Raw genomic sequence first — 17,456 nt, 5'->3', positions numbered from 1 at the left:
AGGTGTTTTTCTGATTTGGGAGAATACAACTGGATTTGTTGGGTGTGGTCTCCGTATCCCTGTACTAGTTACAGATGTTATCTTGCATATGGGTAAAAATACAAGATACTAATCAGTTATTCACAGCAATAATATAAACCAAGCTTTGCTTGTAGCAGCTTTTTACAAGGAGCATTTTGTGTCGGGGTGAGTTTTGTGTAATTACAAAAAAGGCTTATTCTTCTTGCACTATAATTTTAACATTATGGGGGCCAAATAACCTGACTTGATGTTAAGTGTGATAAAGGCTAGTGATTTTTTTTTTTATACATGTACCCCTGCAGTGGACCCACCTACTGGGTTTGAATGCCTGTCTTCTGAAAAGGGCCCAGTTGCAATCTGTCTGTCACTTGTTCAGCAGTCAGTTGGCCATGCTTTGTTTACAATTTTGCCTGTTTGTAATTCATAGCTAATATGATCACCGAGAATACAAAAGCTAGTATAATAAGGTAGTGTCTGTGGTATTTGAGAGGTGCAGCAAACCACACATAATAAAAATCATCTTGTGAAATGCGTATTACTTTATTAAGTAATGACAATCCAGTGAAGTTTGTCTTCATGAATGCTACAATGCGTTTTGATTGAACAATTCACTGCACTGTTTGACTTAAAATACAATATTCAGAATATGCAATTTTTTATAGCAGTAGTCTTTACCTCTTATCTAAGAATATTTATTTCAAAATAGTAAGCTTTTAAATGAATCACTTACGAACACTTATTTTAGTGCATAAAATTAAAATATAAAAAAAAAAAGGCACTATTTTGATACTGTTAAGTTTGAACTGCCTCAGAGACAACACAAATTCATGAGTTTTTAAAAACTCAGGACTAGATTTTATTTGGTCTGGCAGTGGACCAGTGTTCTTGCTTTTCAAATATTGTCAGCTCTAACAGCTGTGGCACTCACTTGAGAGTATGTACTATGTGTGGTTCGTAGGGTGATACCAGTGCCACCCCTGCTATGTACAGGTACCACTTTCTGAAATGTCTGCTACACATACTGCTTCTCCTGCTTTCACCCATCTCCCTGATAAGAGTGTTTCCTCCTTCAGTCTGTTTTTTGGGTTTAAAACAGAGACCGGAGTTATAAGAAGTCTGATTGCTCATGTTAGACACTTCACTGAATCCTCTGCAATCTGTTGTATCATGTGGATGAGGAGTCCTGAGACTTGGGAAGTTTTCAGGTGCCAACACAGTGACCTGTAACTTGTGAGCTAGGGGTTAGAACTAACTGAAAGACTAACTTGCTGTCATATAAGGACATCAGTGTTATGTAATTTTGTGTCAGGAAGAGTGAAGACAAGGGCAAAATAACACTCCGTCTTTTTTTTTTATTTATTTTCAAGTTTTTAAAATTCATTGCTTGCCACAAATTAAGACGACAACCTACTGTTGAGATTATCTCAAAGAAGCAAACAGCCACTGTTTGACTAAAAGAAATCTGCAGAGAGGGTGAATAATGAGAAGGGTTTATCAAGTGCACCAAATAAGCAATAGTGCAGTTGATTATGTGTATCTTTAAGGAATTTGCTAGTGTTTAAAAGCAGACAACAAATTTATCAAAGCTTTGATAAATTTCTTTTAAATAGGTAAAGGAAGTGATATATCCAGTTTGTGAAGCAGCAGGTGGACTTCTGCTTTATGCTCAGATCATTCTCAAAGATGATACCTTTTCCTTTCTATGCATAGAATATAAAGCAAACCTGGTTAGCCATGAAGTAACCTGCTCAAGAACAAAGAGCCCACAACCTTGCCCGTACAGGACTAATAACGGGCAAATGAGATTAGGCCTACTGTTTATAGAAATGGCTACTGAAGTTTTATGGCTGTGAGGCTTTGGGTAAATGTATTTAGGTTTTTAAATTTGTGGCTGGCAGATACCAGATCTTAAGGAATCCACGATACAAAGCATATCAGAGCTCCAAAATAACAGTAGCTCTTTGTCAAGTGTATTTTGAATATACATTCCCTCTCCTGTAGCTGCCATAACCGATTATTGCACTGCTCTAAAAATAGTTTTAGATGTGTCCTGCATGCGTATTGAACTGCTCCTTGAAGAAGGGTAGGTATGATGGTGCTTTCCAGTGGGAAGTCCAAAACAGAATATCACAATTGAAGATCTAGAGTAGGTCAGTGGGGAGAACTGACACTGCAGACCTTGGGGTATTTCAGCTACCCTGTGCCTGCTCCCCTGCTCGTCTCGGCCACAAGCACATGGATGATATTGATGTAAAAGAGTCTGTGCAAGCTGTGTCATCATGTGTGGTGGTAGTACTATCACCTGCTGTTTCTCTGCTTACCCCAAGCCTGTTTCCTGGGTTAAAGAAGCTTTTTCTGTTAAACATTGTATTACAAGACTTTTTATACTTGTATCTAAAAAATCATAGTCATAGCAATGTCTGTGGTTTACTCTGCTGCAAGGCAGAATAGGGAAAATGAGAACAATAATCACCTGGACTTTCCAACAATAATAGAATACTAGTTATATAGGTACTCATACATGTAACTTGTAGGTTGTCTTCAGTAGGGAGCATTCCATTTCTGTTTTTGCATAATTGCTTTAAGTTAATAGATAACTACAAATTCAATCAACTATAGCTTATACCTGGGAGTTCCTTTGTCTTAGCCAAGCTGTTGGCTCACAGTTTGTTTTAGTTTCCTTTATTTATCTTGGAAACTAAATGTATTTGTTCTTTCATCATATAAGTTGTAAGAATAGTGGGAGAGTCTTTCACCCAGAATAATCTAAAAAAACCCTAAACCAACAAAACAAAAAACCCCAAGCAAACACACACATACCACCACAATCAGTTGTCCTGTCCCATACTGCCCATCCCCCCCATCAATCGGGGAAATGGTCACACTGAAGATATAGTTTTGCAAGAGTGTTCAAAGGAGATTTTGGAAGTTTAATAAACTTATGCACTTAAAAATTGGAATACAAATAGTGTAATTCCTAAATTTTAACAATAGGAAACCCATGGAGCAATGAGGCTGGGAATATGGGGTGTTGACAACTATAGTTATAAATAAAGTGCTTTTTGAGTTTAAGGTCTGTTGTAAGCATGCCTCCTGTGTCTCAGGAAAAGCAAGAAATATGGGCAAACTGAGTCTGCTGAGACAAACTCCAAAGCTTTTGGAATAATACAGACTGGAAGCTTTTTGACCATATAGGACTATTTTGTCCTCTATGTTTTGGAAATCTTTGTTTTCAAGTCTCCGATGAATAAATCTCATGCTGAATTTTTAAGGCTTTTATTAGAAGAGTGCTTGACGCCCTCAGTTTCTACTGATGAGCAGAGTTTCAGCTTGAGAGTGTTTGGCCCAACCTCTGGGTGAGCAGTACGATGCTGAGTAGGTTTGGAAGACCAGAGTCCCAGCTGGGATTCCTGGTGATGTCAGAATGCAGGCCGTGTGCCTGCTTTGGTGTTTTACTTAATTAAATAGGATACTCCAGATAGCTGATATACAGCTTTGCACTTGAGAACCATACACCTGTTTTCACACATGAAGCTTGTTCTTAGTGCTGAAGCATTCCTAGCATAAATGTATGCTACTCTTACAGACAGTACAAGACAGAAAAGTCATGGTGGGCTAGTGGGTTTGGATGACAGTTTCCTAGTAGTGTGTAAGATAAAAAGTGTTTGAAATCTGCTCAGGCCTTGAAACTATCACATTTGTGAAAAAGCTATGAGCTGGTGAAATATTATGTTGGAATGCTAAATTCAAGTGTCAGATTTACTCCTTTACTGCTGCATCTGAAAATGGGTATTTGTCGGTCTGAAGCGTAAGTTGGGGGGAGGAGAGGACTGGGTGACTCTGAAACTGTAGAAAAGCACATGCTCAACCTGAGTGCGAAGGGCTGTGACTGGCTTGTCTGATCTCATCTGCTGGAGACCTCTGAAAAATTATTTTACGTCTATGTGAAATCTATGTAGCTTGAGCTGTAAAGGCGGCAGAGCTTTGTTCGGGGTAGGTTGCCTACTTCATGAAGTGCAGCCCCTGAACCCAACAGACTGTTCTGTCTGCTTGGGAAACAACAGCAGTTTGGTGAAGTATAGCTCACTGCAAGAGACAAACAAGTAAGATGAAGACAAAGCTGGGGAAGTCACCTCTTTATCCACAATCTTTCATGAGAAAGAAAACGTATAGTTAGATACTCTGTTCTTTATAAAGACTTCTAAGAAAAATGACTACTACTATTTTCTACAAAGAGATAAAGAGTCAGAAACAATATCTTCATGTAACTAGTTGGGTATGTTAGAACTTCCTGGTTCTTATACTGGCTTTATTGTGTTTAAGAATGAAGAGTAGCTGCTAAAGTCAGCTAAACCTTTCAGCTGCCTCCAGAGTTAAGTATGTGAAGAAATCTGTATTCATTTGTTACGTGAGATAACAGTTGTCTGAGAACTGAAGGGCTACCCTTTGAGCATGGTTTCCAATAAATTAAACTAGTCTCTAACCCACCTTGAGCTCTGGTTCATGTCTCAGACCTCTGAAATGCTCATTGGAAATGCGTACATGTCGTGTTCCTTATAGCACGCTTGCTCTGTGACATTTAAGGGGAGATCCTTAACTCAGAATACTGGAACACAAATTTTATAGGTTTCTTTCCAGCAGTCAAGAAATTCCTGTTAGGTCTGCATAACATTTTCACATGAGGTTTGTCAGTGTCCTTGCTGAGTAATTTCATCCTGTTTCATGAGAAGGGAATGGTAACTGAACACAAAGAATTGATCTGTAAGGAAAGAAGGTACTACTTCTATATTGCTGCTCATAAAGGTAAAGCTGTAATATTTTAAAAGTAAAATGGAATAGGATTCTTGCTGAGGCTATTCATTAGAAATTGTTTGAATATGCATATTGCTTCATGAGTTACTACATAGGGAACATTCCAGATTGTCCTCCTATTATGGTAAAGTGAAATTAAGAGCTGGTTCAACAAAGCTATACCTTGGAAATTTGAAAAGAATTTTGTTTAAGTGGAAGGGTGGAAAGTAGTCAAGAAAACCAACTCGAAATGTGGCTTATTACTAAAAGGTGAGTTTCAAAAATGAAACAATGTAATGCTTGTATTTGTTATGAAGAACAGGGCAGGTACTTCACGTGAAGGAAAACAGGCAGGAAAGACAAGTAGGAAGATTAGGATAATAAGTGGCTTCAGTGTTGCAGGTCTGGGATTTTCCTTGCTCACCATTCCCATCTTGCATTAATTTACAGTCTAATCATGTAAATAGCAAGAATCTGTGTTTTTAAAGTACATGAATACTGAAGAAATCTAGCTTTTTGAGGAAGGGATTCTGTTACCTGGATTACTGTGAGTTTTCTAGAGTGTTTTGTGTGTGAATGTTGCCAAATGAGATACAATGTATTTTTTAAATTTTTTTTTTTTTTTTGCTTATCATCTTCTAAATTGAGGACATAAAATTATAACTGTGTTTCTGTCTCAATCTGTGGTTGGTTGAATTTATATTTTAAGAGGAATCCTACTTTGAACAAAGAGTGACTGTTTCATTTACCTTGTGTCTTGGAATGTCAAGAGAAATGTTCTCTACAGATTTTCATTACTTTGAAAAACATGTATATAGCTATGTGACTTAATGAGACAGGGTTCATAGCCATGCATATACATATTCAATAGCATACACACATATCTATCTAGTGGGGGGGATGTGCCTATCATATCTGACAGCTCTGGCTTTAATAGATATGTAAGAATTAAATGGAAACAGGAATTTTCTTCAGCATTCATACTCATTTCTTGCTACTGGGATGGCTACTGGTAGATGTCTTCACTGATGCTCTGGGTGGCTGAATGTGTGAGGAGTGATAGCAGAATTAGACACAGATGTTTCTTAGAGTTAACTGTATTTACATCATGTATTGTGTGGCTGAACAAGAATGGATTTTCTGGGTATGCTTCAGGGGAATGCTGGGAGTCACTTCCATCTTTCTGAGATACAGTTCAAAGTCCACCTTGTGCTTGAGCAGAGTTCAGTGCGGAAAATCTTTTATATTAGCAGTTTGACCTGGTATTTTTTAGGCTTGCTTTCTGAAGCACGGTTGTTGTGGTGTGCTGGCTTTCAGCTCATCTCCTGAGGGAACTAAAACAAACACCTGAAACTGAAGGGGCTTTTCCATTGGGTTTTTATTTGTTTATTGTCTGTGTGTCATGTGTGTGTGTCCTGCTATAAAATTACCACTGATGTTACAATGAGTTCTAAGAAGAAAGTTTTTATTCTTTGCTGATCTGGGGCGGGGGGGAATTTGCTAACTATATTCTCAATGAACTGTTAAGTCCATATTTAGGAACTCTGCCTTAAGGCTGGAGCTCCTGGGCAGGCTCTGTGCTGTTCTGGGAGAATCCGACAGCGTCTGTGTACAGGTATGCTACTGATGGGAGCGCCTTAGCCTGGTGCTGCTGGGGAGGGCACATGCCATCCAAATCTCTCCCACTAACCTTATTGCCATGACATTAGTTGCTCCTGAGGTCAACAATTGCAACTGGGATTTAGAATGAATGCTGGGGTCTTTAAGCAAGCCACCGTCTGTGCCTTGAGGATACTGTCTCACTTTGTATTTATGGCTGGGATAGAGGATGCCAGGGACGGGAGTGGTAGAAAGTTCTTCAGAGTCATTTGAAGGGGCCTTTATTTCTACTGGCTGGAGAGTTTATTTTTTTAAAAAAAACCAATCTGTTGTGAGTCTCCTACCAAAAAAACGTTAAGTCAATACAGGTTTTTCATATACTATTTCTGAAGAGCAAAATAAATGAAATAAGTATTTGTGCACACAAAACCACACACACACAACCCCGAAGATCTCAACAGAGGCAGGAGGAAAGGGAACCCTCCTCTTGGCTGGTGAAGTCTGAGGTGATACTCACAACATAAGAGGGACACAGTTTGTAAGGGAAATTACACTAGTTACAGTTGACAGAAGATATAATTGAACACAATAGTCAAATTTTCATTCACAGCTAATAATTCAAAATTTAGCAGATGTAATAGTTAAGCTGTCAGGTGCTGTAAATAATACATCTGGATGTAGCTGATGGTATTAGGTTGTTTGTTTATAGAGTTTTTTGCAATGGTATATGGGACATAATTTTTATTATAAAATGTCTGGATAAGTCTATAGCTTAAAACTTTGTAAAGGAATTTGTTAAACCCATCCTACCAAACAATCCAAATTCTACAGTAAAACCTCTCACATTAAGTTTCCACTTAGTCATTTAGAAAAGTCTTAGTTCAGATAGCCACTTCCTTTGTCAGTTTGTTACTGCACTTTTCAATATGTTAATTGCTCTTAAATGAAGTGTTTAAGAGAACAAAACCAATATGCAATGTGAACATATGACTCAGTAATTTGTGTCTATATTTTGAGACAAATACAACTGGAAGTCGAGCAGTGTGTATTTTGAAGTATAAAGTATATGTATGGACATTTCAAGAAAAGTGAGAGCACACCCCCACTCATCCCTCCACCAAACACTCTGGTGGAAAACTCTCTTTAAACATCACGATAACTCAGGATGGTTGTTTGCCATCTTCCATTGCTGACATCTGTGTCAAGACTAATGAAATGAAGCCAGTCAGAACATAACTACACATCTACTCCTTAAATTTGATTCCGTTTGAGCTAAGGCAGTTCTCTGAGCATCACTGAGGAAGTGTCTTCAAGATTCTCTTGAAAAAATGGCTAAATCTGGACAGCAGAGCCTCACATCAAAGTTATTTTTTCTTATTTTTTTTCTCCCTCCTTATGTTTAATGATTCAAGCCCTGCTCTACCCAATCAGGAGGAACTGGTGGGAAGGACTCTTCATGACAACAAAAATAAGAACTTATTTTTGGTCCAACAAAACTTTTAATTAAACCTGAAATTCCTCCTAATTTCTGTTCCAGAAATACAATGAATATAGTGATGTCAAAAGAAACAAGAAACACAATTTATGGAACACTTGAAAAAGTGAAAAGGATGAATCTATTTAGGTCTACATTCCTACCTTAGGCATTTTCATGAAAGGAGCTTTAATCTGAGATTTTAAACATAATTTTAAGTAAAATTTGTAAGTAAAACATGTCATTAGTATATATTTTGGCCTAGCAGAGATGAATATCCTGCTTTAAAAGCCTGGAGTGGGGAGCAGAAGGAATGCAGGAATATACTGAAGGTAGGCTCAGCTTTCCAGATCAGTTTCCCCCTAGTCCAAAATACTGCAAGTTTGGATGCTCTGTATGTGTGCTTGGATTGGGACACTGTCATGAAAAAAGGAAGAAAACTGCTGACTGAAATCTTTACTGCACAACAGAGGTCATGTTTAGTAGTTAGTGTACTGTTCCTACTTGTACAGTTTAATTGTGGTTTCAGGCTTACACATTTTAATCAGTTTCCCTGTGTGATACTAGTTTCAATAACCACTTCTACTCTGTAATGCTGTTGTAAAAGTCTATAACCAAGCTCAAGAAGAAAAAATATACAGAAACAAATGCTTACTGTAGCAGCCCACATCCTGTAACCCTAGAATGTAAAAACTAGTAAAGAAGCTGGTTTTCTTGAATTCTCTCTGAAACTTAGCTGTTTCTTAACCACATATAGATAAGCACCTGATTAGAAGACTTTTAAATTCCACTGCTCCTGTGTTCTTTTCAGAGTGATTAAATACAGAAAACTATGAAACTTTCTGCTGTTTCCATATGAAACAGAGTTTCATGTTAAGATGAAGCATCTAAACCCAGGAAAGAATTCAGTAAATTTGGTTTTCGTATGTGTCTCTGTGCCCCTTCTCAACAGTGTAGTCATAAATTTCTGTAAACTGTGCACTTAAATTCTTAGACCAGTAGACTAACAATTCTCCAGCACAATGAGCATGTATGTATCGACGACCTGCATCTAAATAGGTGCTCTTAAATCTTGTGCAGAGCAGTCGTTATGAATATCTTGTTTTCATGCATATGCTGTGGTTTTTTTATTTTATTTTCAGCAGTGGCCATTTTCAACACCTTTGCATTTTCACAAGAAAAGAGATTATGTAATGGTAATGGATGAAGCTTGACAGAATTATGGTTCTGTTTGTTTATTCTAGTGTATTTATCCTAGTACCAGAAGTCATATGTGTTTTTCAGTTTAACTGTAGTGTATGGCAGTATTGAAAAACAGTATTTTCATCCTTTAATTTTTCAGCTATATACAATTTCAAAGGCACAGGAATATCACAACTACCTCTACAGATTGGTGATGTGGTCCATATCTTGGAGTCCTGTGAAGGTAAGTCGGTTGCCTTCAGGCTACAGGTTTCTCTGTGTGAATAACTCAATCCTTTTACTTCACAGCAGTTTTCTGTGTTACATTAGTTGTCTAATGCTCTTATTTGTATTGGTGGTGGTGTTCTATTTTTGAGGAAGAACCTGTTCATTTTTAGACAGCCAAAATCAGAACAGTCACAGTTCATGTGGGTTTTTTGGGAAGTCATTACCAAATGAGGAAGTCATCAAGGTGAATGTAGAGTTTGTGAAATTCATGCCAGCTTGTAATATACCTGATGGAAGTTACATCAGATTTGATTGAAGTTTTAATGGAGTACGTTTTTGTATCTAAATTAAATATTTGTTGCTAGGAGATATTCAGCACTCTAATCATCCTATAGTGCAAGATGGAAATCTAGTATGTTAAAGTAGTCTGTAGGTGAGCATGATAGAAACATTTCTGAAAACTATCTAACTTGCTGAACATGCTAAACAGCAGAAGTCCAAGTCAAGTTATGCATAAGAAACAGATGATATGCTGATCCAAACTTATGTAGTTGGTATGTGGAGATAAGCTTAATATCAATACAAGCAGTGGAAGAATAAGTGAACATGAAATTCTGTACATTTGTGAAGCTGAATTCATTGTTGATACTGTAGTGAGCGTATTCCTCCATACTGATTTGATCTGCATCTTCACAATCTTACTGAATTCTCCCCCAAGTCTGCCAGAGCTACTTGACTTTTTATGAGTATAAAGCATCAAGGGTGCAATTATTACTACTAATTCAACAGTTAGGTATCTGCAAATGTCATTTAATAGTACTTTATTTTCAATCTGCAGTGATGTTCTTGACTGGGTAAGAGTTTAAAAAAATTATGAAGTGCTTCAAGTTTTACAAAATGTTTTGTAAAATTATCTTCAACCTACTTCCACTGTCTGTCAGTTGTGTCTTATTAACAGTACTTACATTAAAGAGAAAGGCCAACTGCTGCATTATGCAGTTACAGAGACAGCTCAGTGTTGAAAGACACTTTGGATGTTGGGGTCACAAGGCTGCAAAGAATCTGAAGCTGTCTGAGCCCAGCCCACTCCATAGAGGTGTAGCTTGTTTTGCATAGAAACAACAAAGTATTTGAGAGAAGAGCATCTGAGAAACCACTGAGTAACCTGCAGTGTTTAGTATTTTTTTTTTTATTCTTCTATTTGTAAGAGAAATTCAGTATCTCTAAACATCAGTGAAAATATCCATGTTACTCATTAGACTATTTGGCAACAGATGCACCTCTCAAAAGTCAAGAGTAATGATTTGTGTCCTCTCCTAAAAAATGAAAGGTCTGCATAATTCTTCAAGCCTCCACTCTAAATATTTTGCATAAGAAAAATCACACTGGCAAACCAGAAACCACCTCATCCCATCTCTGTTAAATGCAGAAACAGCATTTCAGGTTTCTGACTCCTGTGGTACATTTGTTGTCATGTTGTCAGCCCAGCCTAGCAAGGTGAATGGTGATCTTACGGGGTTATTTTTTCTCTAAGAGTCTTTTCTGAATCCTCTGCCCTTAACACACTATCTCATAGCTTGCTTTATGAAATAAGTTTGTCAGTGAAGAAGTGGAATCTTTCATATTGTGCAAGTGAGGAAGTTCATCTTTTATCAGATATTGTAAAAATATACTGCCAGCTGCAGCTGAAGAGTAACCAACAGTAACAGGGTTTTTTTTGTGTGCATTTTTATGTGCTATTTTAGTTTGTTTTGCATGCACAAAATATATGCACAGAACATACATGTGCATTCATAGCAAATGGGATTAAATAGATTTTACACACTTGGTTGTAAATTGGAGACTATGTGCAAATAATTCAGTTTTAGAACTAAGTTATGAAAATACTGGGAAAAAATCCCAGTGTTGAAAAACCTGGAAAACATCTGTCCTGAGTCTTTTTTGAGGTCAGCGATTCTCCTGTGACTTTTAACACTGCCTTTCTCACAGTATTGTTTGGGGTTTGGGATTGGGTTTTTTTAATGCTTTGGTTGCATGGCTGAAATACCTGTGCTGTGTTAGAAATGGTGAGAGAGAAAAGGTGGTAGGGAAGAGATAATAGCTGTTCATGACATTATAGCCAGAAAATGTACGCTTGTAGTCATAAAATGCTTTCTTTGGGGTGAAATAGAAGAAATATTCAGCAGAGTTGACTACTGTTGCTGTGCAGGTAATGTTTCATGATGGAGTGTGTGCACAGTGCACATGACTTTTGCTGTAATTAGCAAGGTTGAACTCTTCCTTTTATGTTCTTTGTAGAAGTTTCTGGTGACTTAACTGGGACACAGATGGAACAAAATCTGAATTAGTATTTCAAGTGCCACTACTGCGATACTGCACTCCCTTCTTTCAGACGGGGTTTCTAGTTATGAATGGAGCAGGAGCCCCATAATAACCCTTCGTTTTCTTGAGGTTCTAACTTGAACCTTACACTAGGAAGCTGCCTATTAGAGTTGAGTCCAAAAGCTATAATTCCTCATGGCAGAAAGATGGCTTACTCTTCTGACATTCAAGGAAGTTGGTAATAACATAACCATGTACTGTATTGGATTAATACTACACCTAGAACACAATCAGAAGTGCTTCATGAGCTATCCAGTATCATGAGTGATCTTGGTTGAGAGACACATACACGTGTGTGTGTGTTATATATTACATTACAGAACAGCTTATCCTAACTTTTTTATGTGAGTATGTTCACATAAGTGATATTCACTTTCATCTATGTATTTTTGAAGTAACTATTAATCTTATGCTAGATAGTTCTTATATGAAACAAACCCCATTATTTTATTATATGCTTTTTTACATCTACGTTCTGTCATACTAAGTGCACTCTTTCTTCCTTTTAGATTGGTACAAGGGTTATCTACTAAGACATAAAGGATTAGAGGTAAGATCACACCATTCCTATAAGATGATTTTTAAGACATCAGCCCGTGATGTGGGTTTTTTAGTATCTCTTATCATATAGTCCTACTCTGATCTCTGAAGTCAGTGATCTCCATTCTCTTTCCTTTCAAGATGAAGAAAATGATCAGCATTTGTCCTGGGCAATGTTGGTAAACATTAGAAGTGAGGGCTGGGAAAAGCAGATCAATGAAGAAAAAAAATGCTGTGCCTTCAGGATAACTGACTGATGAAGACACTATTTGAAATGACTTTTTGAGTTAATTTACTGCTAGATGTGTCCGTTTCTTCACTTTTTTCCTAAAGATTCTATAGGCTACATTCAATGTGAACAACTCTTATCAGGCTTAAATTCTTAAATATATTGCTAATGTACAAAAATCATATTAATAAAAAAAGTCAGTGTTCTTATACCTAAAGATGGAAAGCCACATATGAATTGTTTTTATCGTGGGTATGATGAATCCTGAGTTAGGTAGCAAGGAAATTACTTTTTAGTTTCATACGCACTTTTCTAGAAGAAAAGCATTTTTTTGAAACTTGCTCTTAGTATCAGATTTTTTAGAGAGCAGCAATGCCAAGGCATTTGAAGTTAGAGACTCATGCCTATATTACAGTAAAAATGTTTGGTGGAAGTTGCTTCTCTGTAGCCTGGAAAAAGAATGTATAAAACCTTCACAGTCACTTACAAAGGGATATCTAGGGAGCAGAGGGACAGCTGTTGGCAGAGAATATGCCATCAGAAAAAATCAGAACAGTCTCAAGTTGTCTATTTCTCCTTCTTATTTTGTATTCAGTGGCTTGTAGGTACTAGCAATAACTTCCATTAGCTTAGAGCAACTAATTTGTGTCTATTTTCAAACTGTATGTAATATTAAGATATTTTAGTTTCCTTTTGGAAGTATTAGATGCTTGATTTACTATTTCACTTCATTGCTCAATGACCGCACATCCTAAAAGACAGAGGAATTAATAATTATTTGTGATAATTATGGATAATTGTTTTCTCCAGACTTCTACCTGTTGTTTCTCATGTTGTATGAGCTCCAATACAACTGCGTAGTACATTTTATTTGCTTGCTTCCATTTCTAGCTCGTCACAGATGAGCTGGAAGCCAGGCTAGTGAGAAGGTAGTTCACCATAAGTTCTTGATACAGCATAGTATTTCAGTGGAATCTACCCAAAGTAGTTACTATCAGCGTTGATCTGCAGTAATTGAGGGTGGATATGAGTGAATGGCTAACCATCCTCCCATCCTGTCCAATACTATAACTGTGTTTTAAATACTCGTTTAAATACTCATTTATTTTGTCTCAAAATGCTATTGTTGTTTATTCTTTAAAATTTCAATTTTAATTTATTAAAATATAGTCTAAAATTAAAGGGGAAAATATTCACTGGAACTAACCACTTCCTTTTAACTAATTCTTAGTATTGGTAAAGGTTTTCATCAAGATCAATATGCATAACATGTTTTAAGTAGTATTAATTTCATATACTAAGATTTCACTAGTTTTACTATTAATTGGACCTTCTTTTTTACTTCTTCATGGACTCATTTGAACTTAAATCTTACTGAAAAACTGGGGAAGTGAGAAGGCATGATTGTATTTTGATTAAGATCCAGTGCTAAAAGAAAATGGCTATGAAAGCTGAAATTTAATTGAGGGAAAGATTTTGTGAAGTACCACATAAGGATGTCAGTTATTGAACAGAGAAGAATCCGAGAAGAACCTAGCTTCATTACCAAGACTAGATTTGCTAGTTAATGTGAGGATTGTCATGGATAGATTGATAGTCAAACATTCCTTTAGGATGACTTAAAACATTTCAGCTGTTGTAGAGCAAGGACACATCACATTAGATCATTTTGTTTTGTGACCATTTGTTTTCTACATGGGTCAATTAAAAATAAATGTTGAGAATGTAAGGAAATCTGGTGCCTCCTTTGATACACCTACATCTTGCTGGGCATCTTGCTGCATGGCCCTAGGTAGTACAAAATGAGACCAGAACCTCAATTGCAGTGGTGCCACAAATACCTAGGAGGGCTTTACTAAGTGTTTTTATGGCTTTACTAAGCGTCTCCCTTCTTTCTGCATTATGAGAGATCGTGCTTTTTTCTTAAAGCAATTCTAGTCTATGCACAGTGTTCTCGGCTTCTCTGCCTCAAAGTAAACTTTGAGTTTACTATCCTTCATGTCAGTGGCCATTTTGCTATTCATCCTGAGTGATTTTTTTTGTCAATATTTCTTTCACTAGATGCAATGATCCTGTATCGGCACTTCTCCTTTGATAATCAAGCTGATCTCTAAATTAGACTTTTTCCTAAAATGAGAAATGTATGGGCTCATGCAGAGAGAAAATGTTTCTTTAATGTATTTACACTCTATGTACTGTTTTCTGTGGGAGTGGACAGGGGTGGAAGATGGTGTTTCTTATGAAGAATTATTCTATGCATTTTATGTTTGCAGAAAAGGATATGACAAAACTTCTATAGTTTATTTGTCAAACAAATGCATCTAGCTGGACAGAAAACTAGATAGGTAGCAGTTAATTTGGAGATTACGGTTTATGTTCATAGTCATAGTTCTATGAAGAAAATTTAGAAGTGGGTTTTGGAAAGCTCTCATTTGTTATTTTAATGTTCTTGGAGAATAAGAGTGGATTGTGTTGCTTTGTCTCTTTTTTTTCTTCAACAGGGAATATTTCCTAAATCTTTCATCCACATCAAGGAAGTTACTATTGAAAAGAAAAGGTATTGAATTTAACTGTTTCATTACATCAAGGATCTTGTCTGCTAAAGAATGAGTTTTAAGGCATTTATATGCCTTAAACACAGTAGCTATAATATAAACCCATGCAACTCAGATACTTTTTTTCATTTTCATTGTGTTAAATTTTCTTCTCTTTCCTAGACATTTGGAAAATATAATACCTGCTGAAATTCCTTTAGTTCAAGAAGTTACCACTACCCTCTGGGAATGGGGAAGCATCTGGAAACAGCTCTATGTGGTATGACATATTTGGATACTGGATGTGACCTGTTAGCCCTATTTTATGCATATTGAGGCCTTGTTCAAATTAGTGTATTTTCTTAGGTGCAAGGCAGAATCTTGGAGGATTTAATGGAGGATTTAAGAATTACTTCTTGTCATCACTGCTTAGATGATTACCATTTTCTTCAATGCCTTTAAATTAAAAGGCTGACTTACTGCTGAGGACTGGTATTAGCATCATGCCTTTAGTTTCAACCTTGAGTATCCTGTACGTGATAAATTTGTGGGATGAGGAAGGAAGCCAGGCTCAGTACTTTGCCTAATTCTTGCTCCTACAATCATTTTAGCGTTAAATATGACACATCCTTTAATTGTCAAGACCAATGTTTCATTTCAACTTGAAGTGTGAAACCTATTGTTTTCTTTCATACCTTAGACAAATAAGAAGGAGCAGTTCCAGCAGGTGCAGTCTATGATGTATGACTTAATGGAGTGGCGGTCACAGCTTCTGTCTGGGACTTTGCCAAAAGATGAGCTCAAAGAACTCAAACAGAAAGTCACTTCCAGAATTGATTATGGTAACAAGTAAGTGGCCTATGTTGCTTCTGAGAAACATGATTTATTGTAAAGCACCTAGCTAGAACAGAGACGATGATAAAGTTTTTCTGTTTATAACTCATTAAGGTGAGATGTAGACATATCGAATCTTCCTTTTCAATATTCTCCCTGTTATTCCTGTAGTAATAGTAGGTACCATGTTGAAGCTTCTCATAGCAAATCACTTTTTCAAAATATTAATTCATTAATTACAGCTACATGAGCTTGTCAATTGTACAGATTTGAGGTCAGATAACTGGCCTTTATATACATATAACATGAGTGTACTTGGACCCAGAACTTGTCCATCCTTCACAAACACAGCCACCTCTAGTAGTGTTATGCTACCACTTAAGAAGTGGTGCTGAGACACCTTAGTGTGGTGGATGAATAGCAAAATTCTGAAGCGTGCAGAGCTTTTGCTAAGGGCACCACACCACCACTCTACCCCCTCCAACTTATTAGGGAATTTCCAGGCAGAACTCTGGTTCTAGTAATAGAAGTGAAACTACCAGGGATAGAATAGCTATTTGACAAAATGCCTTGTTTGCTTCTTGCTAGTGAAAAGTCACTGCAACACAACACATTTTTGGTAAAAATGGGGTTATGTGGGGTCAAGTGGTGTTCCACCATCTGATAAATGGGGAGAGAGAGCTTGGTAAAGAAATCCTCACAGTATTGGCTTTACAGGCATTGGAATCTGCTCATAAACTGTAATTAGCTACTGCAAGTGACTGTGGTTATTGTGGCCTGAAAGCCAACACGCAACTGTAAGTCTTCAGTTACCTGTGGCTAGACGTAAACACTGACCACGGGATGTTATAAAACTCTTGTTCACTATGATTTGGATGCACAGATTTCTGATAAATTGTGTTCTTACAGAACACGCTATGGGAATACACATATCCTTCTACACTATGTGGAGCTGAGTGGTCACTCCAAGACAGATGTTACTTTGAAATTCTCCAGTCAAAGCAGCCTAGCTCTGATTAAGGCAACACTAACATTGCTTTGCTTTGACTTCTGTTTTCACAGTCTTCTCTTCTTTCCAAAGTATAAGACAGTAAGCTCCTTCCTTTAGAGGAGCAGGGGTGGAGGGGATGTTTAAAATGGTTTGGGATTGTATAGAGGAGAAGTGCAAGTTGGACAGTATTTTTAAGTGCCTGAAAGTGTGGGGTTGAGTTGTGATGTGTGAAGGAAACTTGCCAAACTGTGGAGAAGAAATAAAGGGGAGTGACAATGGAGACTGAGTGGGTCATTGTTGGAGAGGAGATTGAACACCAAATCAGGAGAGGTTGTGGATAACCATGTAAGGTGACGAAGACAGCCTGCAGTCTGACACAGATTGCTTCAAACAACATTAACAGGGCCATAAGAGCAGCCAGTACATTTTAGAAATTGTGAAAGGTGCAGCCTGACACAAGGTAGACCAATTTTAGAGGGAGAAGGAGGAGTGAGATACTGGATAGGCAAGAAAGGGTATCTCTTGGCTGAGGTGACACCATGACACTGTGGGCAAGAATGTGTAGGATGTATGGAGGTAAGACTCAAGTTTTGAACATTGAGGAAAAATAAAAAGAGTGGAAGGAAAAAAGGCATGACTTGTATGAGAGTT

General features: G+C 37.2%; 1 protein-coding gene across 2 annotated transcripts in view; it reads left to right on the top strand.

The window, feature by feature from the left end:
* The window catches only part of DOCK2 (dedicator of cytokinesis 2), a 203,938-nt gene that overhangs the window by 1,163 nt on the left and 185,319 nt on the right, over positions 1 to 17,456 (top strand). The window contains exons 2-6 of one of the 2 annotated variants that reach the window (XM_074883292.1): positions 9,228 to 9,311; positions 12,187 to 12,227; positions 14,948 to 15,003; positions 15,164 to 15,260; positions 15,681 to 15,829. In XM_074883292.1, the coding sequence (XP_074739393.1) occupies positions 9,228 to 9,311; positions 12,187 to 12,227; positions 14,948 to 15,003; positions 15,164 to 15,260; positions 15,681 to 15,829 (427 nt within the window). The remainder of the gene's footprint in view (positions 1 to 9,227; positions 9,312 to 12,186; positions 12,228 to 14,947; positions 15,004 to 15,163; positions 15,261 to 15,680; positions 15,830 to 17,456) is intronic. The other variant, XM_074883294.1, reaches the window with a different exon arrangement.

Source organism: Strix uralensis, chromosome 14, assembly GCF_047716275.1.
Source record: "Strix uralensis isolate ZFMK-TIS-50842 chromosome 14, bStrUra1, whole genome shotgun sequence".
NCBI classification, from domain to species: domain Eukaryota; kingdom Metazoa; phylum Chordata; class Aves; order Strigiformes; family Strigidae; genus Strix; species Strix uralensis.
Note: the sequence above shows the minus strand (reverse complement) of the source record. Positions and strands in the feature narration are given on the sequence as shown.